General features: G+C 41.3%; 1 protein-coding gene across 2 annotated transcripts; it reads left to right on the top strand.

Annotated features, from left to right (window-relative positions):
• The first annotated feature begins 5,833 nt into the window (after positions 1-5,833).
• On the top strand, positions 5,834-27,233 carry AANAT (aralkylamine N-acetyltransferase). Of its 2 annotated transcripts, none has more exons than XM_077459302.1 (5): positions 5,834-5,941; positions 9,522-9,570; positions 18,108-18,302; positions 22,945-23,099; positions 24,873-27,233. In XM_077459302.1, the coding sequence occupies exons 3-5, from the start codon at positions 18,158-18,160 to the stop codon at positions 25,176-25,178; spliced, it is 606 nt and encodes a 201-aa protein (XP_077315428.1). In that variant the 5' UTR covers positions 5,834-5,941; positions 9,522-9,570; positions 18,108-18,157; the 3' UTR covers positions 25,179-27,233. The 2 variants fall into 2 exon arrangements, with proteins under 2 accessions (XP_077315428.1, XP_077315429.1); XM_077459303.1 differs by having other exon boundaries at positions 5,857-5,924.
• The last annotated feature ends 620 nt before the right edge of the window (positions 27,234-27,853 follow it).

Raw genomic sequence — 27,853 nt, 5'->3', positions numbered from 1 at the left:
ACGTCAGGGGGCCCGGATCAGAGGAAAGGGTGGTGTTTAGCCCCGTCATATGCCATAGCTTCAAGGAGGCCAAGGTCAGTGGGGATAAGGAGGTCATACGAGAGTAGTCTTGTTTGTATCCCCATAGAAGAGCTCGGAGATCTACAGGAGAAAGGTCCTGTTCAACGGACACCGAGGCCTTGCAAGGAGGACGGGGGAACCATTCTATGATGCGGGACACATGAGCAGCTGTATGGTAGGTCTCAAAGTCAGGGAGGCCCGTTCCCCCCATAGACTTCGGGAGTGTAAGCAGTTTAAATTTAACTCTGGGGGGGCCTCTGTTCCACATGAATCTGATAGCTAGCGAGCGTAGGGAGATAAAAAATGATTTGGGGACGTGGATGGGGATCGTTTGAAATAAATACAGGAACTTGGGTAGAGTGTCCATCTTTAGGATATTAATCCTTCCGAACCAGGGCAAAGGAGATCCCCCCACTCCTCAAGGTCCTTCCGTATACGGTTAAGCAGGGGAATATAATTCAGGGAAAACAAATCAGCTAGGTTGGAGGGTATAATGACCCCTAGGTAAGAGATCCCCTTGGTCTGCCATTTAAATGAAAAGTTGGACTTTAGAAGGGACAGCGTGGAGGGGGTAAGGGATATGTTGAGGGCTTCTGTCTTAGAGATGTTGATCTTAAAGTTACTATGGATACCGAAACGTTGAAATTCTCTGAGTAGGGATGGTAGGGAGATGTGTGGATTCTGGATATACACAAGGAGGTCATCAGCGTACAGGGAGAGTTTGTGATGTGCAGACGGAGTTTGAATACCGAGGATGGAGGGGTTTTGTCGTATGGCACAGGCCAAATGTTCAATGATGATGACAAAGAGGAGGGGGGACAGGGGGCAGCCCTGTCGGGTGCCGTTTGCAATGTCAAAGGAGGCTGACGTGGTACCGTTGACCAGGACCGCGGCTGAGGGTCGTGAATATAGGGACATAACTTTAGAGACGAAGGGAGCTCCGAGGCCAAGTTGTTCTAGAGACAGCTGTAGAAACCTCCAACTGACCCTATCGAAGGCCTTCTCAGCGTCGAAAGATAAGATGCAAGCTCTCAGGTTTTTACGCTGGATCAGGGATATAAGATGTATCGTCTTGGTGGTGTTGTCCCTTGCCTCCCTGCCAGGGACAAACCCCACTTGGTCATTATGAATAATTTTAGGCAGTAGAGGGGACAGACGGGTAGCTAGAACTTTTGCGAATAGCTTAATATCTATGTTGAGCAGGGAGATGGGCCGGTAGCTACTGCATTGGGATGGGTCCTTGCCCGGTTTAGGGATAATAGAGATGTTAGCAGATAAAGAGTCTTTGGAGGGGAGGTTAGAGCTGTCTACCGAATTAAAGGCTTTTGTCAGAAGGGGTGCAAGTTGGGGGGCAAAGGTTTTGTAAAACCGGGGTGTAAAGCCGTCAGGGCCCGGACATTTTCCCACTTTAAGGGCTTTGATAGCCTGTAAAAATTCAGAGGTAATTAGGGGCTCATCTAAGGCCGTCACGTCTACATTGTCAACAGTAGGTAGGGCGGTCTCCAAAATATATGCTCACTCTTCTTTTAGGCTGCAGAACGCTTCCCCTCTTCTCAGGTACATAACATTAAGAGGAGGTGTACTGTGGTCCACAGAGGTGCACTGTGCGGGGCTGATAGGACTGGTTACGATTTTAGTTAAACATGCACCAAACCATAGTAAATTAATTATGGATTTCTGGTAGAAGCAATAGGGTTTTTTTTTTTTTGCACGTGTGGAAGAGCTATAACAATAAGATTCCATTGGCATAGTATGTATATAGTTTACATTTTATTGTAATTTATTGTATTTTTATTAGTTAAACTAGATGAACTTGTGTCTTTTTTCAACCAGACTAACTATGTAACTATGTACATACTCTTTAACCTCCCTGGTGGTATGATTATGTCAGATTTTTGATGCTCAATGTGGTACAATGTTTCTCATAGAAATTTGGCATTTTATATTGTAGGCCTGTAATTCTTAGGAATAACACACTTAAATCTGACCAAACAAGAGTCTAGTAGACATCCCGGGTATGATAAAGTTTGAAACACGAAATCCTAAATTATAATATAATAAATAGTGATAACAAATAATAATACAATAATAATACAATTTTACAATTTATTCAGTAATGTAATCAAATCAAAAACACAGAAATTTGCTCAGTTGCAGAATTGTCGCTGTCATTACTTTCAGTGTTTAATGACGAATTTCACCACAATTCATTATCGCTCAATTCTGCAAGTGATTCTAATTTATTATTGCTGTTTTCTAGCTGGTCTGAAACCACTTTTATGAAGGGACACTTTTTGGTTGCTATGGACAATCTCCAGTTTCCAGGCAGAAAGAACAGTATATATAATATGAAACTGCATGCAGGGCACTGGACAAAGCTTTAGGTAAAAAAGGTACCGTATTTGCCGGCGTATAAGGTGGCTGGGCATATAAGACGACCCCCTAATCTTCCATTTTAAATGTTGGATTTGTGCTATACTTGCCGTATAAGCCGACCCCCTTCCGACCAGTCTGTCAGCCTGCTGAATGTGCGGTAATGCCGTATGTTCAGTAGCTTCGTGTAACAGTTAACACTGTATACATACAATATACCGCGCTAAGCCAATCACAGCGAGCGATGTATTCTATTAATGAATACAAAGCCTGCTCGGATTGGTAGGGGCTGTAACATCATCAGCCCGCGCCTCTGACTCTCAAAGCCAATCAGAGCAGGCTACCGTATGTAGCCTGCTCGGATTGGCAGAGGTGATTACTCCAATCCGAGCAGGCTTTGTATTCACTAATAGAATACATCGCTTGCCAGGATTGGCTCAGCGGTGTATACAGTATTACCGCACATTCAGCAAGCATCCAGAGGGATGTTATGCAGCGGGCGGCTTGCATACAAGATGGCTTTGCTTTATACCCTGGCGTATAAGACGACCCTCGCTTTTTGGCTGTTTTCTTTTAGTGTAAAAGGTCGTCTTATACGCCGGAAAATACGGTATGTGAAATAATCTGATACAGTAATGTAATCTGTAGGATTACAGCATACTGTATGTATTATGTGTTTTTAACTGTTTTAATTTGGCACCATGCTCCGTCCCTGTGCGTCGCAATGCTCGCAGGGAACTAAGCCGTCACTGTGATAGATCGGGCAGAGGATACAGCCCGCACACACAGCGGGGGGACATCGTGGGATCCTGGGGACAAGGTAAGTAACTTTGCCTGGATCCTGTGATGCGATCCCGAGTGTGGCTCGGTGGTTACTGCTTTTGGTAGTGAAAATTCACCCCGAGTCACACTTGGGATCACAGGATCCAGGCAAAGTTACTTACCTTGTCCCCAGGATCCTGCGATGTCTCCCCGCTGTGTGTGCGAGCTGTGTACTCTAGGAATGTTAAATGATAACTCATAAATGCAATAGCCAATAGTAACCAATCAGAGTTCATTCTGTTGAAGTCTGACTAGAAAACTAAAATAAAATCTGATTGGTTGCTGTAGGTCAAATAATTGGAGAACTAGCATATAAAGGAATAAAGATCTCTGGAAGCTGTATCCAAAAAAAGGCTGAAAGAGGGCAAAGGACTAGTCATCATCATCAGTATTGCCTGTGTTTTCTTTACAGCAGATATTTTCCCATTACTGACTTACCTTGTTCTGCACTGTGTTTTTGTGTGGAGTTGGCTATATTGATAGAGACAGAGCTTTTAAAACCTTATGTCACATCCACCAGCAAGAAAACCCATGAGCAGCCCAGTAATGACATCACCAATTCTCATCTTCTGAGACTGTCTGTGTGGCGGTGGCCATCTCGGTAAAGGCAGGGCTTTCCATTTTTATGTCAGAGCCTCCAACGAGCAGCACTCCAGTGACATATCCAAACCTCACTTCAATTCCCCTGAGACTAGCAGTTACATGCACTAGTGGCTTAGATCTCACATTGCAGTTATACAGCTACGAGGCTGGAGGCACAGGGGTGCCTAGGCACACTCACGAATCGGGAACTGCACTGTTTTTTTTTCAGAAGGAATTCAGATTTTCAAAAAGGTACATTTTTCATGGTGCTGTTTAAGCACAATTAACTTTTCGGAATGTCCCATGTACAATATAAAATCTTTATTCAGGTCAACTTTAATAATAAGAATTCTTAATTGAATAAGGCCAATGTGACTTTTAATGTGTTACATACAGGTATGGTGCCTCAAGTACAAGAATTACTAAATATGTGTATATGCCATAATTTTGACTTTAGGTTTACTGGTCATTGCATTTGGCTTATGAATTAATGAGCAAATTAAATAATTAGGATTGTGGCAAGAAGAGAATAAAGGTGCCAAATACATTCATTGGGGGGGCTTTTTGATTTCTTTATTCCCTTGTAACCATAACTATCATTTTTTATATTTGCTTGTTAGTTCTCAAGCCTCACTCCATGGAAGTTATTATTTCCTTATACTGCAACGGATGATGGCCAAAAAGTCTTGAACAACTGTATGCAGTTTATAATACATGGCTCTATGTTAGCATTATAAACTAATATTTCTGGATGTGCATTTGACCATTGGGGTATAAAGGAATGATATACATGGTTCAGCCTACTGTCCTGAAATAAATAATAATCTTCTTATTGTTGGAATATGGGATGGAATGAGACATGTGAATACCTTGTGTTCTAAGAAGGCTTTACTCTGCTGTACCGCTGATAAATTAAAGAGGAGTTGAGAGTGTTTGGACAAAGAAAGATATTTCTTTTCTTTTATCGATTTTTGCTGGTATTATGCAAAATGATTATTTTACTTTAATATTACAATTTAATATCTTTTTACTTTTATTATTTCAAAAGTATGTCAATCTTTTTTTTTTTTATATACCTAAAGTGGAACTCCCCCTAAACCATTTTTTTTGTCTTGGTTTAATTTCTGTTTGGAGCTTTCCACTCACTGCCTTTCCTGGTGACATTTGGAGAAAGGGACACTCTAGAGCAGGGTTCTCCAACTGGCAGCCCTCCAGCTGTTGCAGAACTACAAGTCCCATCATGCCTCTGTCTACGGAAATCATGCTTGTAACTGTCAGCCTTGCAATGCCTCATGGGAATTGTAGTTCTGCAACAGCTGGCGGGCCACTGGTTTGAGACCCCTGCTCTAGAGCATTGATGGTGAACCTTGGCACCCCAGATGTTTTGGAACTACATTTCCCATGATGCTCATGCACTCTGCAGTGTAGTTGAGCATCATGGGAAATGTAGTTCCAAAACATCTGGGGTGCCAAGGTTCGCCATCACTGCTCTAGAGATACCGGTCTCACAAGGGTTTTATCCCATTCTCACTCTACTAACAGAAAAAAATATTTTTTGTCGCTATATGTGTCTTCATTGCCACAAAAGGAAGTGATTAGTAGACATTTTACTAATACAGGCAGCAATAAAATCTGATAAAGCTTCTATAACCTCCTTACTCTATAAAACAAAACAGGTTCAGCATTTAACCAACATTTAAACCTAAATATCTTTTCATCTAGATTGATCTATACCATTAATTTATCAAAACTGATTATTGAAAAGGATTTATTACTTACTAGTAAATAAGTTAATGAAAGGTTCTGAATCCACAGTGAAATGCTAGCAACTGGGAAGCTAAGGTAACTTCAAACCAATCCAAAAAGTCATAGGCAGAGAAGAGATGTGCTACCTTATACTGTCTGCCTGTCACCCGTGAAAACTTAAACCCTTCATGGGAGTCACGTGAGTGATAAATATCTTAATTTAGAAGATGTCATAAGCAGGCAGCTCAGGAGATCAGTGAACACAAGGGACACCTATTCAACTGTCTGCTCCAGACTGCCTTAGCTGCTACCTGGCCTCGCTTAGGAGCTGTCCGTTCAAGGTCAGTGCTGAACCCAGGTAAGCAATGTTATGGGGAAGAGGTACAAATGAAACTAAACAGTTCTAAATAATAATTAAAAAAAAAATCTAGCTTATCTCCACTTATCAATCTATACCCCTTACTGCTAATACAACAAACTTGTCTTATCTTGATAAGATCTAATCAGTATTATTTGAATGTCTGGATGCAATTAAAATGCCCTCAGCATCAGCGTAATTACTCATATTAACCATATATAATTTCATACCTATTTTATTATTTCATACCTATATATTATCAAAATGGGAACATCTGTACCTTACATATGTCTTCATATTTCTTATTCAGCCAAAAATTCTTAAAAATACAATCTTGTCTTATACTTTAACAGGTTGCTAAATTTCCTAAATTGCTTATTTAAAAAAAATCTGATATACAGTATATCTGTAATGAGAAATATGTATGTGTGAAAGTAATGAACCACCACCAAACCTGCGCAAATGACAAAACCAAATAAACAATAATAATAAAGATAATAAGAGAAGCTTGCTGTAAATAAATTGAGTTAAAAAAGAATGAATTAAAAGTTAATCAGAACCGTGCTTTCTCAAAAAATATTATTATTATAAAGTGCATATCTGTGTGTATATTTATAACTTTTGGAAAGGGGACAAATACGTTTCAGAAAACCAGTTTAAAGTTTAACAGATATTCAGTGAGTTACTTAGAATACCCTGACAAATTGTAGGAGTGCTTTAAGAGTGCAGTACAATAAGAAAGAGTGTTAAGAAATATCGACTTACAAAAGTCTACAAAATGCTTTTTGTATGTGCAAGATAATAATGATTTTCATAATCCTTTTTTCTCACTTTTCTTATAAGTGATGCAAAAATGTTTTCAAATATATGTTACTTTTACGCGGTAATCCAGGATTTATTCCTTAGGACAGGAATCCTTTTACGCTTTGATGTATCATCCTTTTTAACTATTTTGTTTTCCATAAAGCATTGACAATATATTTTTAGCTAAGCATTTTTTCCTTCACAATCGTTCCCTTATAAACCAATCCTCTACATAGCAATTTTATTAATAACAGTATCTCAATCCTGACGTATGTTTGGGATAAAAACTGTATGCCACAATTAGCACCAAGGATAGGTTGCAGGAAATCACTTCAGTTGCTGATGTGCTTATTTTTTTTTCCGTGTAGCAAATGTTATTCTAAAACAAAAGCTGCACTCATCTCCGGAAAATGTTTTATGCATGAGACCAATATAGGAAATTCACAATTTTAGCTGAATACTAAATGTACTGGGGGAATTAAATTCACTAGCTATTTGCTTTATGATAGGCTTTGCAGTAGTTTTGCGTTTTGCTTGGTTTTCATTGAGTGGTTTTATGTTTGGTTAGGCTAAATACCATAAATGCCATAAAATAAATAAACAAACATAATAAGACACACCAGTGAACAATGGTAGACATTTGTATTTAAGAGTTAACATCAGTAATATTGACTCAAAAAAGAACTGTGTGAATTGCCCAATAGTAATCAAGCAAATTCAAACAACCACTGTATAACTGAAATGGCAGACATATGAATTACAAGGTTAATATCTGTAATAATAGGTCAATTAAAGGCTGTGTGAACTGCCCAATAGTAATCAAGCAAATTCAATCTTCCACTGTAAAGTCAGTCTGATATGGTTGAGACTGTCAGTAAAGCAGTTGTAATTTGTTAAGCAAGTTGCAAATTTAGACCAGTCTAATTCTTGCTGAACCAGCCAAGATTCGAACCATCTATGGCAGGCCTAGAGCCCCATACAAAAAATCTGAAATTCCGCCAGCAAAAGTCGAATGTGAGCTTTTGGTCAGAAATTCCGACCGTGTGTATGCTCCATCGGACTTTTACTGGCAGAATAAAAAATAAAAAAATTATGGATTATGGTCAGAACATAATTTAAATCCCCACTGCTAATGAATGGCAAAGCCTTCTGTATAGTCTATTAGGCTTAGCACTGCTTTTTTATGGCAGATATTTTGGCACCTGAAACTTTAGCACCAATACTCCATTACATTTATGTCACTGAATTTTACTAATTTCTGATCTCAAGGTCAGCCATAATCCTTTCTTTGACTATAATAGCACAGTAAATGTCAAACTGGAAAAGCCAATCCTATCACTAGTAATATTGTAACTGAAGATTTTAGCCATCAAATCAAATGTGTGTCATGAAAAATCAACAATGATATCAATGGTAATAAAGACAATTACACTTTCACTTCTGAAATTAAAATGCACAATTTACTGCTGAAATACATTGAGGTTGATTTAAGAAAACTGGAGAGTGCATAATCTGGTGCAGCTCTGCATAGAAACCAATCAGCTTAATTGAACAAGCTGAAGTTATAAGCTGATTGGCTGTCATGCACCAGATTTTGCATTCACCAGTTTTAGTAAATCAACCCTATTGTGTTATTGGTGCTAAAAAAAAAAAAAAAAACATGTTGAGATAATCACATTGATTTGTATGATTATGAATTAAGAAAAATGACATCTTACATTTTAAAGTGACCCACACTAGATAACACACGCAGACAAAAATGCTGCATGGAAAGGAAGATTCTTAATAGTTACCTGCCCCAGCACCTGCGCTGCCTTTCACCTTTTCCACCTTACCTGGAGGTTCTTCAACATCCGGCACACTTCTGGGAGTGTCGATCTTTTGTTCCCCACTGCATTCCCTGGTTCCTTCCAATAGCCCCTAGGTCACTACTTTAGTGATGTAGGGGTCAGTAGGAGGAACCATAGAGCACAGAAGGGGGGGGGGGTCAAGAATCCGACACATCTGGAAGTTTCAGATACACACACTCACTTGTGCTAGTACATGCAGCATTATTGGTCTCAAAAACAGTGATGATGTCACTTCCCCTTTCCAGCACATTTTACCTTTACAGATTCATTAGGAGATCGATACAGATAAACCAGGGGATAGTTAAATAAGCACCCACTCTAGAGCAGATATAGGGGCTCCCAAGAGTCAGGTTGTGGTCTGAATTTCATTCCTTTCCTACATGTCCTCAACTGACTTTGAGTTAATACAGGTAAATCTGAATCATAACATATCTGAACATTACGCTAAGAATGATTGACTAAGCTGGTGTCAAAGGATTTAAAACTTCCATTCTATACATAATCTCCCAACAGTGCTGTTAACCCAACATGAACCCCAGGCCCTAGCATGTCCTTGACTTCCAATATATGTTGGGACCTTTGGTTAACCAGAATTTGGAGAAACGAAATTACCCAGCTCTAGACTTTATTATGATTTAACACCCAAATACGTATACAGTCTAGGTTGACAGTCATTGCTTCTTCTAAGAAGATTGTCCTAATCTATTCACTTTTCTGGTGTCATGCATTTAAAAGCATTAAATACTGAAATACAGTTTTTGGTATTGCTGTTAATTTTATTGAGTCTGCTTAATGCTTTTAAATGTGCAAGAGTACTACATATATATATTTTTTAATGCAGTAAGCTACATTAAGATCTAGCTATGTAAGAATTAATAAGTTTTCAACTGGAATAGCAAGCAATTAATTAAATGTTTTTATGACAGGAGAACTGAAAAGTGTGAACAGGCCCTGAGGACATCAACCAAGAATCAGGTAGGACTGCTTTGACTCCCATAGTTGTACATTGTGCAGCCATAGCCCATGTTGCTTTTTTTAATTCACTTATGCGTTTCTGTGTTTTGTAAAAGAAAATCATTAAAGGGTTAGTTTATGTTTTTAGAAAAACTGCCTATGCAGGTAAGGGGTGCCTGTAAATTAAAACAAACTGCGCAGCTTTGACTAAACCTGGATAATGTCCTTACTATAGGTGTAGGTCATTTACGTAGCTCCTGAATCTTGACTGAGAGGTTATCATCCCATCCTGCCTTGTTGCTAGGTTGTTGCTAAGACACTCCCAACTAATTCAAACCCCCCTGCCCATGCTTGCTCTCCCCTGTCGCAGTAGATTTGAGCTCAGCAATGCTGTGAGGCAGGAGATAGTGGACTACACACGTGTGGGTGTTTGTGCACTCGCTCCTGCGATAGTAGGGGTGAGCAGTAATGGCTGAAAGTGTCTTAGCAGTATCCCAGCAACAAGGCAGGATGGGTTGATGCCATCTATGGGAGTTTTTCAACCAGGCCCTGGTAGGTACATAAATACCGTATTTATCGGCGTATAACATAATGCAATTCTGTTCCCCTGAAAATAGGGGGGAAATCGCAGGTGTGTGTTATACGCCAACAGTGTACCTCAGAGGGAGAGGAGTGCCGCTGGAATTCACTGAGCCGTTATCTTCTCTCCACTTGGCCTCTCTCACGTCACACACACACAGTCCCGCCTGCGCCACCGGCATTGGACCAGTGTTCTGTCTATTACAGGAGCTGGTCCAATGCTGATGGCGAAGGCGGGACTGTATATGTGACTGCCGACTGAGACCTGAGTAAACAGGAGATGATAGCTCGGTGATTTCCTGTAAGACAGGAGAAGGTGAGCTGTATTGATGGGGGAGCTGCATTGAAGATACAGATGGGCACAGATTATGCTGCATCTGAGGCTGCAGATGGGCACTAATCAGGCTGCATTGATGCTCACTGACCATTATTTCGCTTCAAAGTGGTTTATTTAAAAAAATTTCCTGAAATTTCCCTCTTAAATTGGGGTGCGTGTTATATGCTGATAAATATGGTAACTTACAAGGGCACTATCCAACTAAAGTCAAAGTTGCACAGTTTGTTTTTATCTACCTGCATAGGCAGTTCTTTGGTAAAAATAAACTAAAAATAAACTAAAAATAAACTAACCCTTTAAACAATCAAAACTTATTCTAATAAATCCAAATGTCCATTTTGTGAGCATGGTCTGTTGAACTGGATTTCTATTTTACGTTTAGAATCACTCTATAATAAAATGAAACAACACAGTTAAGTATGATCCGTGATACATTTTATTTTGCACTAAGAGTTAATTTTTTAGGACCAGCTAAAGGGGGTCTACCCCTTTCTTCTAGGTCCAAGCAGAGAAATTTAGAAAAATGTTAGGACTAATCTGACAACAATCTATAAAAGACAAGAATCTATAAAAAATATCACACACACAGGTAAAAGGAGAGAGAAAACTAGTCTGAGCCACAAAGGTGAGAATCGTGATAAATATTTTTGATAGTAATTAAGACAGTTGAGGTCCACGTTTAATTTGGCACTTCTTGTGTTAAAAAGAATTCTAATTCCTAGTTCAAAGTTTTTTTCCTTTCCTAAGTAGTTCTCTTTGAACTTGAAACATTTGTGTCTTCCATAGAGTTGTCTAGTTGTGAGAAACAATGTCCCACAGTTGTTTATTATGCCCCATACACACGGTCGGACTTTACGACCACAAAATCTGTCAGATTTTTTTCTGACAGATTTTGGCCGAAACTTGTCTTGCATACACACGGTCGCACAAAGTTGTCGGAAAATGCAATTATTCGGAATGAGATGACGTACAACACGTACGACGGGACTACGTAGAGGCCAGTAGTCAATAGCTTTTGTTCACAATTTTTTTCTGAGCATGCGTGGCACTTTGTGCGTCAGAATTCTTTACACACGATTGGAAAAAGTCAGATCGGATTTTGTTTTCGGAAAATGTTAGATCCAGCTCTCAAACTTTTTCCGTTGGAAATTCTGACAGAAAAAGTCTGATAGAGCCTATATACAATCGGATTTTCCGACAACATAATCGGATCAGACTTTTTCCGTCTGAATTTCCGACCGTGTGTATGGGGCATTAATCATCTTTTTAAATTTTTTCTGCATTGGCCGTTTCAACAGAAGCTGGCCCACATTTGGTCAGTGTGTACAGCAGCCTGTCCAACAGAAGTCAGTTTAAGGACCAGCTTCTGTCGAATGGGCATGCTGGAAAACTATTGGCTGCCAGCGCTGATCAGTGTGTTCTGCCAGAGGGGCAGTCTCTTTGTCAGAACACAATAGCACAGTGATGGGAGATCTCCACACTAACATCACTTAGTACGACGACCTCTCATTTTTTTTCCATTCAGCCGGCTGGGTTGAATGAGAAACTTCTAGTGGGTACCTAGCTTAATTCACATCAGCCAATACTTTACAATGCAGCAGCTGGTGTGTGATGCGGTGCCGTGGGATCTCCGCAATGCGGCTGCACTAATCACAGCTCTTTACACTGTTCACTTTTTTAAAAAAAATTATTTTATAGAAATTTCACTGTGAAATTTCATAACGTCCTATTGGCCATTACGCAGTGCGAGGCAGTGGATTGACCAAGTTGAGAAAATTACAGCTTTTTTGGGGGGGGGGGGGGGGGAATGGTTTGTTCACAGTTGGCTTTTTAAAGCCCTTTGTGTTGGGGTAGGGGTATGTAGAAAAAGCAGACCTTCCGTTTGCCATGGAAGGTCCAGGTTAAAGGTTCCTTTTGTGTATGACACTTTTTGATGGATTGATGTGGCTGAACGGTGGCACAGTGGTGTAATGGTTAGCACTCTCACCTAGCAGTAAAAAGGGTCGCTGGTTCGTATCCCAACCATAACACTACCTGCCTGGAGTTTGCATGTTCTCCCTGTGCCTGCGTGGGTTTCCTCCGGTTTCCTCCCACACTCCAAAGACATGCTAGTAGGTTAATTTGCTCTAGTATATGATTGTGGGCTCCTTGAGGGTAGGGACCAATGTGAATGTGTGATGTACAATGTACAGGGATAGGGACAATTGTAGACACTCACTCAGGTTGAACTGGTGTCTTTATTCAACCTTACTAACTATGTAACTATGAACAGTTTGTATTTTTCATCGTTCTGTTGTAAGTGTAAGGTTTTGTTGTAAGTGCACTAATACGGCTACAATCAGCTAATCAATAAGTGAAAAATAATTTTAGAAAAAGTGAAACAAGAGTTTGTCGTATGTTTTCCTCTTGTAAATAAAATCATAGATGTGGCTTACAAGCAAAGCTAAAGTAGTTCTTAAGTCAGTTAGCTAATCCCTGATGACACAGCCATCTATTCACTTTCCTAGCTTAATATAATATGTTAGTAGGATTTACTCTGAAGAGATGAAGAGATAAGGATTTTTAAACCAAGAGCAGGAAAAACATATAATTAAACTAACTAAAACCATGAAACATGCTAATGATATATATACAGAATAAAAAAAAAATGAAAGCATTTCTGTTTCAAAATAAATAATGATCCAGTGTTAATCATTTATATTGCCATGACCACAATAAAATGAAATCTTTACAATTAAAGAAAGGCTGCTATTATATCACTTTGGCTGAAAATACTAGTTTCCTGGATATCATGTAAATTCAATGATTTTAAAGCAAATCTCAAGCCTCCTGCACACTAGCCTTCCCTTCCCTCTCCCTGCACCTATTTTTCTTTAAATTCCTTAAAGCAGAACTCCCCCTTTAAAGGAGAAGTTCCACTTTAAGCACTCCTCCTCCAGTCGTATGCCACATTTGGCTGACTTTTAATAAACACAAAAAAAGTCTGGAGCTCCCCTTTGATTGCACACCTTAGAGGTGAACTCCAGGAATGATCCTTTTTTTTAAACTTATATTGGTCTAGCTTGGTTGCATCTAATCCTTAAAGCCCAACTCCAGGCAAATAAAAAATGATCCCTAGCCCGCACTGAAAGGGTTAAAGTGATTGTAAATGTAAAAAAATAACAAATTTATCATACTTACCTCCACTGTGCAGCTCGTTTTGCACAGAGTGGCCCCCGAACCTGCTCTTCTGGGGTCCCTCGGCAGCTCTCGCGGCTCCTCTTCACATCTGATAACCCCGTCGGATAAGCGCTTCCCCAAGTGGGTTACCTTCTGGGAGCACTCCCAAGTCTAGCATTCGGCGTCCATAAAAGCCCTCCTGGCGCTCACATCATTGGATTTAATTGACAGCAGCGGAAGCCAATGGCTGCACTGCTATCAATCTATCCAATCAAGAGCCTAGAACCTCGGGCAGAGAGACAACGTGTCCCAGTGGGTCAAGTTCGAGGTAAGTAAAACGGGGGGGGGGGGGGTTCATTTGACAGGTATTTTTTCACCTTAATGCATACGATGCATTAACCGGTTCCCGACCAGCGCACGCCGTTGTACGTCGGCAGAATGGCACAGGCAGGCATATTGGCGTACAGGTACGTCCAATCTTCAATGCCGCCTTGCCATTGCGAGCGCTCCGCCGGCTGCGCGCTCACGTGCTGGTCGGGACCCCCGTGAATCCGGTCGCGGGTCCCGCGGACTCGATCGCCACGGGCATACCCGCGATCGTCTCACGGGACGACTGAATGGAGGAAATGCCGTGTAAACAGCATTTCCCCATTCTGCCTAGCAACTAGTGACGCTGATCTCTGCTCCATGTGATTGGAGCAGAGATCAGTGTTCACTAAATGAAAGCCCAACCCCCCACAGTTAGTAACACACCCCTAGGAACACTTAACCCCTACACTGCCACCCACTGGTTAACCCCTTCACTGCCAGTGTCATTTACACAGGAAACACTGCATTTATATAGCAGTGATTCCTGTATAAATGACAATGGTCCCAAAAATGTCCGATGTGTCCGCTGCAATGGCGCAGTCATAATAAAAATCGCTGATTGCCGCCATTGCTAGTAAAAAAAAAAAAATTATTAATAAAAATGCCATAAAACTATCCCTATTTTGAAAACGCTATAACTTTTGCGCAAACCAATCAATAATCGCTTATTGCGATTTTTTTTTTACCAAAAATATGTAGAAGAATACGTATCGGCCTAAACTGAGGGAAAAAAATGTTTTTTATATATTTTTGGGGGATATTTATTATAACAAAAAGTAAAAAATAATGCGTTTTTTTCAAAAATGTCGCTCTATTTTTGTTTATAGCGCAAAAAATAAAAACCGCAGGGTTGATCAAATACCACCAAAAGAAAGCTCTATTTGTGGGAAAAAAGGACGGCAATTTTGTTTGGGAGTCACGTCGCACGACCGCGCAATTGTCAGTTAAAGCGACGCAGCGCCGAAACGCAAAAAGTGGTCTGGTCTTAGACCAGCAAAATGGTCCGGTCTGTAAGTGGTTAAAGTGAAAAAACATGAACATTTAAAACCCCTTTAATTGCTCTTTGTCTAGGGAGAAGAAAAAGATTTACTTACCTGATTCCCCCCCCCCCCCCTGCTAGACTGGTCCCTACAGCACTTGCACACCCATGCTCCACTGGTCTAGGTTCCCTAGGTCATCAAGACCAGATCAGGGTTCTAGTCATGCACTGGATGTGAGGATGCAGAGGGACAGTCCACTGTTGAATCATAGTTGAGTGTCACCTGCTGGGGGAGCAGAGGATCAGGTAAGTAAAACTTTTTTTCTCTCCACTGGACAAAACTAGCAATTGTCCCTTGCACAGCCCCAGTGCAATGGACAATTAATTTTTTTCCTGGAGTTGGGCTTTAATAGCTTAAATCTGTGGGATTGCAAGGGATGCATACATTTACTGTAGTAGCCTGTGCTACATACAGTCAGCAATGGCATCTTCCTGGTGCTGCGCAAGTTTCTTGCCTTCTATATACTGAACACAAGGGATGCTCTGCCATTCAGAGAACCTCTTGTACCCCCTTCTATAAATATAACACGTTCTCTTATTGGATGAGGCGGGGGGGGGGGGGGGGGTGGATGATGTCACAATCTCCGCCTCATCCTATCTGTGCACGCTCATTGAGCTTGGTAAATAAGGTGAAGCTGTGTTCGTTTTTATTAACCAATCATGGGCAATGCAAAAAAAAAAATCCTGCACATGACGGAATGATTAAAGTCAGTACAGCTACATCTTGATAACTAGACTCTCTAAATATTCCATTTGCAAAGTTACTGTATAATTGACATCTAGGGGAATGGTTTTAGGCTGCATTCACACTACAGCGTTTTAAAATGATTTGACAGCACTGAGATGTGAATGACAAAACGCGGGACTCGCAGTTGAGATGCCATTCATTTGAATGACACCTCAAATCACTGTGCGGGTCTGCCTCGATTGTTGCGTGATAAAACACGCATCACGGGACGCATGTCGCCCCAAAATAGTTGAGGAGCTACTTTGGGGCGACATGCGCCCCACAATGTGGGTTGCTGTGATTGCAGTGTGTTTTATCGCACAACAATCGCTGCAGACCCGCACAGTGATTTGAGGTGCCATTCAAATGAAGCGCAGTCAGCACGGGCAGATTAAAACATTGTAGTGTGAATGCAGCCTTAGTCCTTTAGCAAATAAACCTCAATACCTGAACTTAGACCCCTTTCACACTGCAGCATTTTTCAGGCGTTTTTCCAGCGCTTTAGCGTTAAAAAAGAGCCTGTAAAGCGCTTGAAAGAAGCCTCACTCATCTGTAGTCCCAATGTGAAAGCCCAAGTGCTTTAAGAGCCCTTTCACAATGTCAGCACCCGAAAAATACTCGTAAAGTGCCGCTTAAACTAGCAGCGCTTTACCAGCGTTTTTCGAGCGTTATTGGGTCGCTTTTAACCCCTGCTAGTGGCCAAATAAAGGGTTAAAAGCGCCCACAAAACGCTGCTGCCAATAGCGTTTTTCAGGCATTTTTCAGGCGTTTTACAGGCGCTTCCCATTGATTTCAATGGGAAGGGGCGCTTTAGGAGCGTAGTATTCACCGCTCCAAAAGCGCTGCAAAGAAGCTGCTTGTAAGACTTTTTTTGACACTCTGCCAGTGCAGCACCTCAGTGTGAAAGCACTGGGGCTTTTACATTGGGATTGCAGTTGCAGCTTCTTTCAGGCGCTTTTTTTAACGCTAAAGCGCCTGAAAAACGCCCCAGTGTGAAAGGGATCTCGGTGTGAAAGCACTCGGGCTTTTACATTGGGATTGCAGTTGCGGCTTCTTTCAGTCGCTTTTTTTAATGCTAAAGCGCATGAAAAACGCCCCAGTGTGAAAGGGGTCTTACAGTGTTTTATAAGATCACTTGTAGGCTGTCAAACAAAACTACATTAAGGGCCAGTTCACACCATAGAAATGCAGTCCGAATGCATTCCAGATGCTTTTCTGCATGCGCGTTTTTGATGTGGTCCAGTGCTTTTTTTCCCCCTCTTTTTTTCTTAACTTAAGGGGCCAGTTCACACCTCATGCAGTCCAGCACATTTTTTTCTGCTGTGTTCTTTTCAAAAACGCATGGAAAGTAGGTTATATGGTTTTTCAATGGCATAGTTCACACCAGTTCTTGCAGTCCCAGTGCGTTCCAGGTCCAGAAAAAAAAGTAGAACATGCTGCATTTTTCCTGCACTGGAACAATGTCAAACGCATCAAAAACGCACTGGAACACACCAAAAACACACCGGAATACATATGTCCTTCTTTAAGGACTGAAAAAAGAGGGGCAAAAATGCACTGGACTGCATCAAAAACGCACCAAAAACGTACATGTAGAAAAGCATCTGTAACGCATCCGGACTGCGTTTCTATGGTGTGAACTGGCCCTTAATAAGGACATGTGCATCCCAGTGCATTTATGTGTGGTCCGGTGCATTTTTTATACGTTTTCTATGTAGCATGTTTTGCATGTAGCATGTTCTACTTTATTTTCTGGAACTGGAACGCACTAGAACTGCAAGTACTGGTGTGAACTATGCCATTGAAAACCATATAACCTACATTACATGCGTTTTTTGAGAAAAAAAATGCACCGGACTGCATGTGATGTGAACTAGCCCTTACAAAATGTTAGCGGTCTATAAAAATACATCTGTAAGTATGTGCAGTCAGAGAGAAGTAGATAGCTAAATAGATGGATAGATAGATAGATAGATCCAACTCATACCTCTACTCTGAAATGATAACATTTTCTTTCACAAATAGAAACTCACCAAAATATACTTGATACGAAAAAGGTGTCAACCTGGGTTCCAAAATATATAATATTCTAAAACATTATATTATAGCATTATGCATGCTGCTAGAATCCTTATGAAAAAAGACAAAATACACCCACACTTTAAAATTATAGGTTGGAAATACATTTGAATATTCATAAGCTACAATGGATTTTTAAATGGATATGGCAAATGAATCTCCTGACACTGTTAGTGCCCTCTGGTGTGTGAGTCATGGAGTCACTGGTTATAAAGCATATTCAAGACAGGTGCTCACCCATCTCCAACGGGTTTTTTTCCTCGATACAGGGTCTGAGAGAGATAGAGAGCGAGCCATCGAGCAAGAACCATATCCTGCCATGTCCGTCCTTAATGCAGTACCGTTCATGAAACCTATCCAATTTCGATCACCTCGCCAGCAGAGACGACACACACTGCCTGCCAGTGAATTTCGTTGCCTTTCTCCAGAAGACGCAGTCAGTGTTTTTGAAATTGAGAGAGAAGGTAAGTGATTCAAATGTGGAAAAAACTACTGTTTGATAAAAGCCATTTTTTTGGAACCGAAAGACAGTCACCAGCCCTCCGCTCAGGGAGCACTGAGAACCGAGGGATCAGCAGTGTTTGATCGCTCAGTTCTCAGTTTTAGAGCCGGCAGGGGACAGATGCAGCATCGGACCAGTAAGTATGATTTAAAAACAAAACACTTACTTCTCTTGTAGCCACCCTGGCGGTATGATAATTTCAGATTTTTGCATCTCAAAGCAGTACATTGTTTTGCATAGAAATTTGGCGTTTTATATTGTAGGCCTGCAATTCTTAATAATAACAAACTTAAATCTGTCCAAACAAGAGTCTAGTAGACATCCCAGGTATGATAACGTTTGAAAAATGAAATCATAAATTATAATATAATAAATAACTATAAATAATTTTAAAAAATAACAACATAATACTAATGAAATTAATTTCCCAACGATTCACTACAATTCTGCAAGTGTTCTAATTTACTATCGCTGTTTTCTAGCTGGTCCAAAACCGCTTTTGGCGTAAAGAGATACTTTTTGGATTCCATGGACATTCTCAAGTTTCCAGGCAGAAAGAACAGTGTATATAGTATAAAAGGCACTGTACAAAGCACTAGGGACAAAAGGGAGGTGAAATGATTTGATACAGTAATGTACCATGTTTATCGATGTATAACACGCACCTTAACTTTAAGAGGGAAGTTTCAGGAAAAACACTTACATTTTAAATAAAGGACTTTGAAGCAAAATAAGGGTCAGTGCCCATCAACGCAGCCTCACCAGTGCCCATCAATGCAGCCGGATCCATGATCTGTAGCCTCTAACATGCCCATCATTGCAGCCTAATTAGTGCCCATCTGCAGTCTCTAATGTGCCCATTATTGCAACTTGTTAGGTGCACATCTGCAGACTCTAACATGCCCATCATTGCAGCCTGTTTAGTGCCCTTCTGAAGGCTCTAACATGCCCATCACTGCAGCCTGTTTAGTGCCCATCTACAGCCTCACCTTTGCCGATCATTGCAGCCACGCCAGTGCTGGATTACACAGATCCGCGATCTCCTGTGTACCCGGCACTCAGTCACTCACAGTCCCGCTCGGCTCATATGATAGACAGAACAGTGGTCCAATGTTGGGCCAAGGGGGTGGGACTGTGTGTCACTGAGCGCCGGGTACACAGGAGATGGTGGCTCTGTGTAATCCGACAGCGTTCTTCCCCTCCTTCCACTCCGAGGCAGCAGGAATCAGCATATAACATGCACACACGATTTCCCCCTGATCTTCATAAATACGGTAATCTGGAAGATTACAGTGTACTGTAGGTCTTATGAATTTTGTACTTTTTGAATTTGCCGCCGGGGTCCGTCCCCATGCATTGCGACGCTCGTAGGGAACGGAGCCCGGTATACAGAGGCATCGGACAGAGGACACAGCCGCAGACACATCGGGGGGGGGGGGCACATCGCAGGATCCTGGGGACAAGGTAAGTAACCTGGAACAGGACTCTGCAATGCAATCCTGAGCGTGGCTCGGGGTTACCGCTAATGGTACTGAAATTTAACCCTGAGCACTCAGGAATACCGCCAGGGAGGTTTAAGAGGTTGTAAACCTCCATGGGGAAGTTGTACCTATAGGTAAGCCTAAAATAAGGCTTACCTATAGGTACTGTAAATATCTCATAAATGTGTGCAGTTCAGGAGATATTTACTGTTGACATCATGACATCACCCTCCCCGGGCTGCTTCTTCAGGCGAGTTTACCGTGACCAGCAGGCTCCCGCATGCAGGTATGGGAGTGATGTCACGTGGCTCCGACCAGTCACAGACCTGGGGTCCGCGGCCCCAGAAGGAAGATGGCCTGCAGTGGGGACGACGCGGGCTTCGTTTGCAGGTAAGTGTCACATAATGTGCTAGTATGCTATGCATACTAGCACATTATGCCTTTACTTTGCAGGGAAGAAAGGAAGAAAACCCCCCACAAGGTTTTTCTTCCTCTTTAAAATTACTTACCTGCCTGTCCGCCCCTGTACAGTGAGCTGCCACACACAGTTGTAGAAATTCAGCAATGTCAAAACTGAGTGACCTTGCCCCTGCTAAGCCAAAGAAAGGATCCAGCAATGGAGACCCCGAAGCCGGCTGGCCAATCTAGACCCAGGAAGATGTCAGTGGCCAGCAGGGAGCACGTTACATTTTCATTACACCAGAATACTTAGCATAAAATGGAATCACTAGGTACAAATTGATAAAAAAAATGGGTTACAACAAGATAGATTAACCTCCCTGCCAGTATTTCCGAGTCTGGCTTGGGGTAAAATTTCAGAACCAAAAGCGGTAACCCCGAGCCAGATCGCATTGCAGGATCCAGGAAGAGCTTACTTACCTTGTCCCCTGGATCCTGCGATGTCTCCCCGCAGTGTGAGCGGCTCGACCTCCACTCGATTCATCATGGAGCTGGGCTCCGTTCCCTGTGAGCGTTGCGACGCACGGGGACGGAGAACGGCACCAAATTTAAAAAGTGAAACACACACAATACATACAGTACACTGTAATCCAGGGGTGCCCAACCAGTGGCCCGGGGGCCACATGTGCCCCGCGGAGCCCTCTGATGTGGCCTGCGACCTCCTGCTCTGGGATAGAATAGAAAGAATACTGGGCATATCTTTTCTGCAGTGGGTACTGGGCTGCTTTCAAACTGATCCACAGGTGCAGAGCAGTTTACCTGCAGGTTACTTGCACTGAGCCATAGGCTTTTATTATTACCCGCGAGTTTGGTGAGCTTACTGAAAGTGCACCAAACCTGCAGAATATAATAGAAATCTATTGCAAACTGCAGGAAAGCCAAAGGTACACTGTGTTGCACATGTGGTGCCGATAAACTGCAGCACATCAGTGTGAAAGCAGCCTTGGACCCCTTTCACAGGGTCAGTCCGACCAATTGGACCCTCCATTCACCTTTAAGTAGTGGCATAAACCGACTTGTGTTCTACCTCCAATACGATCTGCCAAAAAGTATTGTGGGCTGCGTCAGTGTCCGCTCTGCAAATGCAGAGTGGACACGGACATGCCATTCATCTGCTCCGCTCATTATGAACCGCGACCGGTTACCAAGTCGCTTAAGTGGCCCTCGCGCTTCAAAAGGTTGGGCACCCCTGCTGTAATCTTACAGATTACATTGCTGTATGAAATTATTTCACATCCCTTTTGTCCCTAGTGGTTTGTCCAGTGCCCTGCGTGTAGTTTTATATTATAAATACTGTTCTTTATGCCTGCAAACTGGAGATTGTCCATAGCAACCAAAACTGTCCCTTTACATCAAGAGTGGGTTTAGACCAGCTTGAAAAGAGCGATAATAAATTAGAATCACTTGCAGAATTGAGGGATAGCGATTTGTGGGGAGATCCGTCATCAAATACTGAAAAGTAATGACAGTGACAATTCTGCAACTGAGTAAATTTCAGTGTTTTTGATTTGATTACATTATTGAATATTTTTTATTATTATTATTTGGTATAATTATTTATAGTTATTTATTATATTACAATTTATGATTTAATTTTTCAAACTTTATCATACCTGGGATGTCTGCTAGATTCTGGTTTGGACAGATTTAAGTGAGTTATTCCTAAGAATTACAGGCCTAAAATATAAAACGCCAAATTTCCATGCAAAATAATGGCACCGCTTTCAGCACCAAAAATCTGAAATAATCATCAAATGTACCAATGTACCAAACATAAACACACATTGAAAATGTTACTACGTAGTGAGTAACAATTTGCATACGAAAAAAAAATACCTGGAGCCAGCTTAGAGAATTAGAAAAATGGCTTTGTGCCCTGCATTATTGTTCTAAATCCCAGAGAATATGAATGCTTCTATTTAGATGTTCTAAGTCTGAAAGGTACAACTCCTTGGTGGTGTTGGTTTCTCGCTGCGTTGCAAAACAATAGAGTTGATTTACTAAAGAAAAATAAACTGTTCACTTAGGCAGGCCGTACACAGTTCGAATCTTGGCTTAGGTTCAACCAGTACAACCAGCATGCTGGGTTTTACCTGCAATTATCAATAGCGGCTGCTATAACGGCTAGCAATAATCAATGTCTTCCTCCACCCTCTCGGGAGAATGGCCCGGCAGGATAAAATGAGCAAATTTCTTTCCTGCAACCCAGGAAAGAAACTCGCTCTGTGTATGGCCGACCTTAGTAAAGTGAATGTTTATTTAAGCCTGGTACACATTGCAAGTTTTTTTTTCCTTCAACCAGCAGTTAAAGCAAAAGGGAGGTCCCCTTCTCTTCGCTGATCGTTTTTGGGGTTCAAGTAATATTTGAGTAGTATATCATATATGTTTGCTAATACACAGGGGACCAAAGAAACTTGTGTTTTTTTTCTTTTAAATATGTGTGATTTTATTTATAATATACTTTGTATAAACTTTTTATACCTATGGAGCTGTCTGCCCCATCTGTACCATTAAAGTCCAATCCAAATTTGGGGTTTAGTTATTAGGAATTTTTCTAGTCTAACAAATTTGTTTTTGAATTTGCAGTTATTTCTAAAGATATTATATCTGTGTCATTGTAGTTTTATGTTAATTAAATGTCCATGTTTTCTTCTGTCCTTCCAGCCTTTATATCTGTGTCTGGGGAATGTCCTCTCCATCTGGATGAAGTCAGACAATTCCTGACACTGTGCCCGGAGTTGTCACTGGGATGGTTTGAAGAAGGGAGGCTTGTGGCATTTATCATCGGGTCCTTATGGGATCAGGACAAGCTCAGTCAGGTAATAGTAATGAGAAGTCTACAGGCTGCTGTGGATTTAGTTCTATCAGCCATCTGCATTTACAGAGGGCTTTTAATATCATTGACATCAAAGGGAAGGGCAAAGTTACAAAACTGGAGGAAAGAGTCTGTGTTAGTCCATTTGATAGGTAGTCTGCTTTTACTGACTGCTCCTTCTGAAAATTCTAGTTGCCTGGCTGTCACATTGATTTAATTGTGTCAACACTTTGAATTACCAGTTGCAAAAAAAGTATTCGATTTTTAACTGGTCTATATACAGTGCATATTTCAGGTTAGTGGCTGAGATTCCACTGAGGCCAGGGGTTCTGGAAAACAGTCAGACAACTAGCATCTTCAGAAAAAGATCAGCCATGATAGTGCCATAAGTCTGCCATGACAAGTACACATTAAATTAATTATTAAACCTCTGCATTGTTTTGATTTTTTTAAAATAACAAACATATCATACTTACCTCCACTGTGCAACTCGTTTTGCACAGAGTGGCCCCGAACCTCGTCTTCTGGGGTCCCTCAGCGGCTCTCGCGGCTCCTCCCCGCATCAGATAACTCCCTAAGCCCCTGTACACACGGTCGGAGATTTTGCCAACCAAATCCGTCGGATTGTGCCCTGTCGGATTTAGTCCGACGGATTGTTTCCGAAACTGTTGCATACACACAGTTGGGCCAAGTTGGCGAAAAATCCGATCTTTCAGAACGTGACGACGTAATTTCGTTACGATGGGACTACATTCAGGCTAGTAGCCAATAGCTTTGATGTAGGAATTTGATCTGAGCATGCGTGGCACTTGGTCCGATGAAAATGCTCTACACATGATCGGATTAGGTCCGTCCGGCCCAGTTGGTCGCGAAATATTTCCAACATGTTGGAAAATTGGGTCGGACGGAGATTCGGACGGAATCAGTCCGATGCATACCACACACAGTCGGATTATCTGACGACACGGTCCGATAAGACTCATTCTGACAGATTCTCCGACCGTGTGTACAAGGGCTTAGAGAAGCGCTCTCCCGGGGAGGGTTACCTTGTGGGCAAGCTCCCAAGTGCAGCATTTGCATCCAAAGACACGAATGCCGGACTTGGCCCTGCCCCCCGGTGCCTGTCTCATTGGATTTAATTGACAGCAGTGGGATTGCGCTGCTATCAATATATCTAATCAAGAGCCGAGAACCCCGAGCAGTGGAAGAGCACGTCTTCGCCGGGTGAAATTTCAGGGCTCAGGTCTCAGGTAAGTAAAAGGGGGGGGGGGGAGAAGCTAGGGGGCCGGTCACTGGCAGGTGTTTTTTCACCTTAATACATAGGATTATATATATATATATATATATATATATATATATATATATATATATACATATACACATAGATTTTTTTTTTCTTCTTGCCTGTGTCCCTGTTGTAGATTTTTCCTCACTTCCAGCCTTGTGAAACCATTGACACTGAGGAGAAATCCCAGATAAACAGCAAACACCTGACATATGTTCTAAGCCTTAACCACTTTATGTAAAGTGAAAAAAATGGCTGGGTTTTGGTTTATGGATCATTCACAAATCATTGCTTGTAATCGAAATAGTTCATATATGTTGGAAGCATACATTGGCAAATGATTCCTTTCATTTACAAAATTGCCTCTGCAGAAATTGTATATGTTATATTAGCTTTTTAACAAAAATTGACATTTCCTTAAATTATTTTTTCAGTTATGTTTCCATAATCATGTTCTTGTTCATTTACACGTGTTGCCTCTTTTTCCTACAGGATGCCCTTACCCTGCACAAACCCCATGGCTCTTCTGTCCACATTCACGTCCTTGCTGTACATCGCACATTCCGGCAACAAGGCAAGGGTTCCATCCTTCTGTGGCGTTACCTGCAGTACCTGCGCTGTCTGCCTTTTGCACGGCGGGCCGTGCTCATGTGTGAAGATTTTTTGGTTCCCTTCTACTCCAAATGTGGCTTCAAAGCTGTGGGGCCCTGTGACATTACCGTTGGTCCGCTGGCTTTTATTGAGATGCAATGTCCAGTCAGGGGTCACGCCTTTATGCGCAGAAATAGTGGATGCTAGCCCCTTTCATTGCAAACTCTAATGCTATTAATTCCTTTGCTTATCAAATGTTGCAAGACATTGCAGGGCAATAGGATTCAACCTCTGTGCTACCAAAGGGATTAATAAGCTCACTGCAGGGGCTGTCCTTAGCATTTCAATCATCAAAAGTTAAGACCATAAGGCAGTGATGGCGAACCTTGGCACACCAGATGTTTTTTTTTTTCCCATGATGCTCATGCACTCTGCAGTGTAGCTGAGCATCATGGGAAATGTAGTTCCAAGACATCTGCGTTGCCAAGGTTTGCCATTACTGCCATGAGGTATGTTAACCCAAAATCTTTTTTTTTTATTTTTTTTTTTTGTATTTTCAGCATATTGCCTCACAATTTTCTCAAGTGCACCATTTGTTGTGAATTTGTTGCAAAGGCTCTTGACAGAAGATTCTGCTAGTAACAGAACTTCATGTTGCAGGATAACAAGGCTAAGCTGCTGTCTTGCAATCAGCAGCAGTGCTCTCAGCCTGCCATGCGCACTCCTATATTAGGCAGTTGGGCTTCTTATCTCATATAATGCAGTGGGGGTTATTTACGAAAGGCAGATCCATTTTGCACTGCAAATGCACTTGGAAGTGCAGTCACTCTAAATCTAATGCCCCTTACACACGATCAGAATTCCGGGCAGAAAAAGACCGATGAGAGCTTTTCATCGGAAAATGCGACCGTGTGTATGCTCCATCGGAATTTAGCTGTCCGAATTCCCACCAGCCAAAAATTGATCGCATGTTCTCAATTTTCCCGGCGGAAAAACTTTCTATCGGTAATTCCGTTTGTGTGTATGCAATTCCGACACGCCAAAAATCACGCATGCACAGATAGATTTAACTACGAGACAGAAGCTATTGGCTACTGGCTATTGAACTTCCTTTTTCTAGTCACGTCGTATGTGTTGTACGTCACCGCGCTATAAACGATCGGAATTTGGCGTGACCGTGTGTAGGCAAGACAGCTTGAGCCGAATTCCGTCAGAATTCCATCGGGAAAACCATCAGAGCTTTTTCCGCCGAGAATTCCGATCATGTGTTTCCGGCATAAGGGGTAGATCTGAAATGAGGGGAATCTCTGCTGATTTTATCATCCAATCATGTGCAAACTAAAATGCTGTTTTTTATTTTCCTTGCATGTCCCCCTCAGATCTACAGCGACTTTACTTCCAAGTGCACTTACAATGCAAAGTGGATTTTCCTTTAGTAAATAACCCCCGGTGTCTTAGTTGTCAGACTGCAACAGAAAGCCCTGGTAATGCAGATTCACATATAACTATTTGCTTAAGAAAACTGTATACAGAGGGGCATGATGCCACACATACTTAAAAAAAAATATTATGGCTTTACATATGCTTTCCTTTAATAAGGAAACTTACATTGGTTGAGTTCGTTGATGGGAAATTAAGCCCCTGTGTATCTCTTGTAAAAAAAAAAAAAAAAAACTCTCCTCCTTCCCAATTTCACTGTACAAATCCCTATCAATTCACTGTCACAATAAATATGTATTTTTGTTTGTTTTTTGCCTTTTCTGTGTCATTATTATTTAAAGCTTTCATCCAAGATACAACTAATGTGTTATGGGAGCAGCAGGAATGCCACATATCGAGATGCAAAATAAAAATTAGCCTTTATTAAAAAAAAGCCAGCTGAAGAGGTTTTATTCTGACATGTTATTTTACATAATGTTTTGCATCTCGATGTGCGACATTCCTGTTACTGGTGCAATTGGTTGCTTTGGAGCCAAGCCAGCACCTGAGATGGGATTGTGGAGTGTGGAGCCTGATCTCACCTGGAATGGCTTATGAAATATTATAAATTGTATCATGGTTCAACAAACAGGCCAAAGGCTAAAATTCAAATGTTGGCACACCAGAATAAGAATTAAAAAAAAACATTGACACAAATTTTTTGTTTCATCCAGTGAGATTTGAAAATTACAATTGCGTGGTTGTCCATAAAATGTTTTATTCATTTGTACCCTGACTTGAAACTTGAATTGAAAATAAAAATTAAAAACAGCCGCACTCCAATTAGCTCTTCTTGCAGTATTTTTAAACAATTGCCATCCTGGCCATTTTTGACACTTCGCTCCTACATGTAAAAAACTACTTTTTTTTTTTTGCTAGAAAATTACTTAGAACCCTCAAACATTATAGTGAGGGAAAAAAGTATTTGATCCCCTGCTGATTTTGTGCGTTTGCCCACTGACAAAGAAATGATTAGTCTGTAATTTTAATGTTAGGTTTATTTTAACTGTGAGAGACAGAATAACAAAAATGTCCAGAAAAATGCATTTCAAAAAAGTTCTAAATTGATTTGCATTTTAATGAGTGAAATAAGTATTTAATCCCCTATCAATCAGCAAGATTTCTGGCTCCCTGGTGTCTTCTATACAGATGTCGAGCTGAGATTAGGAGCACTCTCTTAACCACTTCAGCCCCGGACCAATTGTCAGCCTAAGGACCAGAGGTCTTTTTACAATTTTGCACTGCACTGCTTTAACTGGTAATTGCGCGGTCATGCAATGTTGTACCCAAACAAAATTTGCGTCCATTTCGTCGCACAAATAGAGCTTTCTTTTGATGGTATTTGATTGCCTCTGCGATTTTTATTTTTTGCGATATAAATGGAAAAAGACCGAAAATTTCGA

The sequence above is a fragment of the Lithobates pipiens genome, unplaced genomic scaffold (genome assembly GCF_037356315.1).
Source record: "Lithobates pipiens isolate NorthernLeopardFrog02 unplaced genomic scaffold, aLitPip1_a1.2 Scaffold_28, whole genome shotgun sequence".
Classification (NCBI taxonomy): Eukaryota; Metazoa; Chordata; class Amphibia; order Anura; family Ranidae; genus Lithobates; species Lithobates pipiens.
Note: the sequence above shows the minus strand (reverse complement) of the source record. Positions and strands in the feature narration are given on the sequence as shown.

What these genes read in the sequence shown, in the direction of transcription:
- AANAT (XM_077459302.1), top strand. Translation starts at nt 18,158, where the DNA reads ATGTCCGTCCTTAATGCAGTACCGTTCATGAAACCTATCCAATTTCGA. An exon ending in TTTTGAAATTGAGAGAGAAG is followed by an intron (nt 18,303 to 22,944) that starts GTAAGTGATTCA and finishes CTGTCCTTCCAG; the next exon opens with CCTTTATATCTGTGTCTGGG. An exon ending in ATCAGGACAAGCTCAGTCAG is followed by an intron (nt 23,100 to 24,872) that starts GTAATAGTAATG and finishes TTTTTCCTACAG; the next exon opens with GATGCCCTTACCCTGCACAA.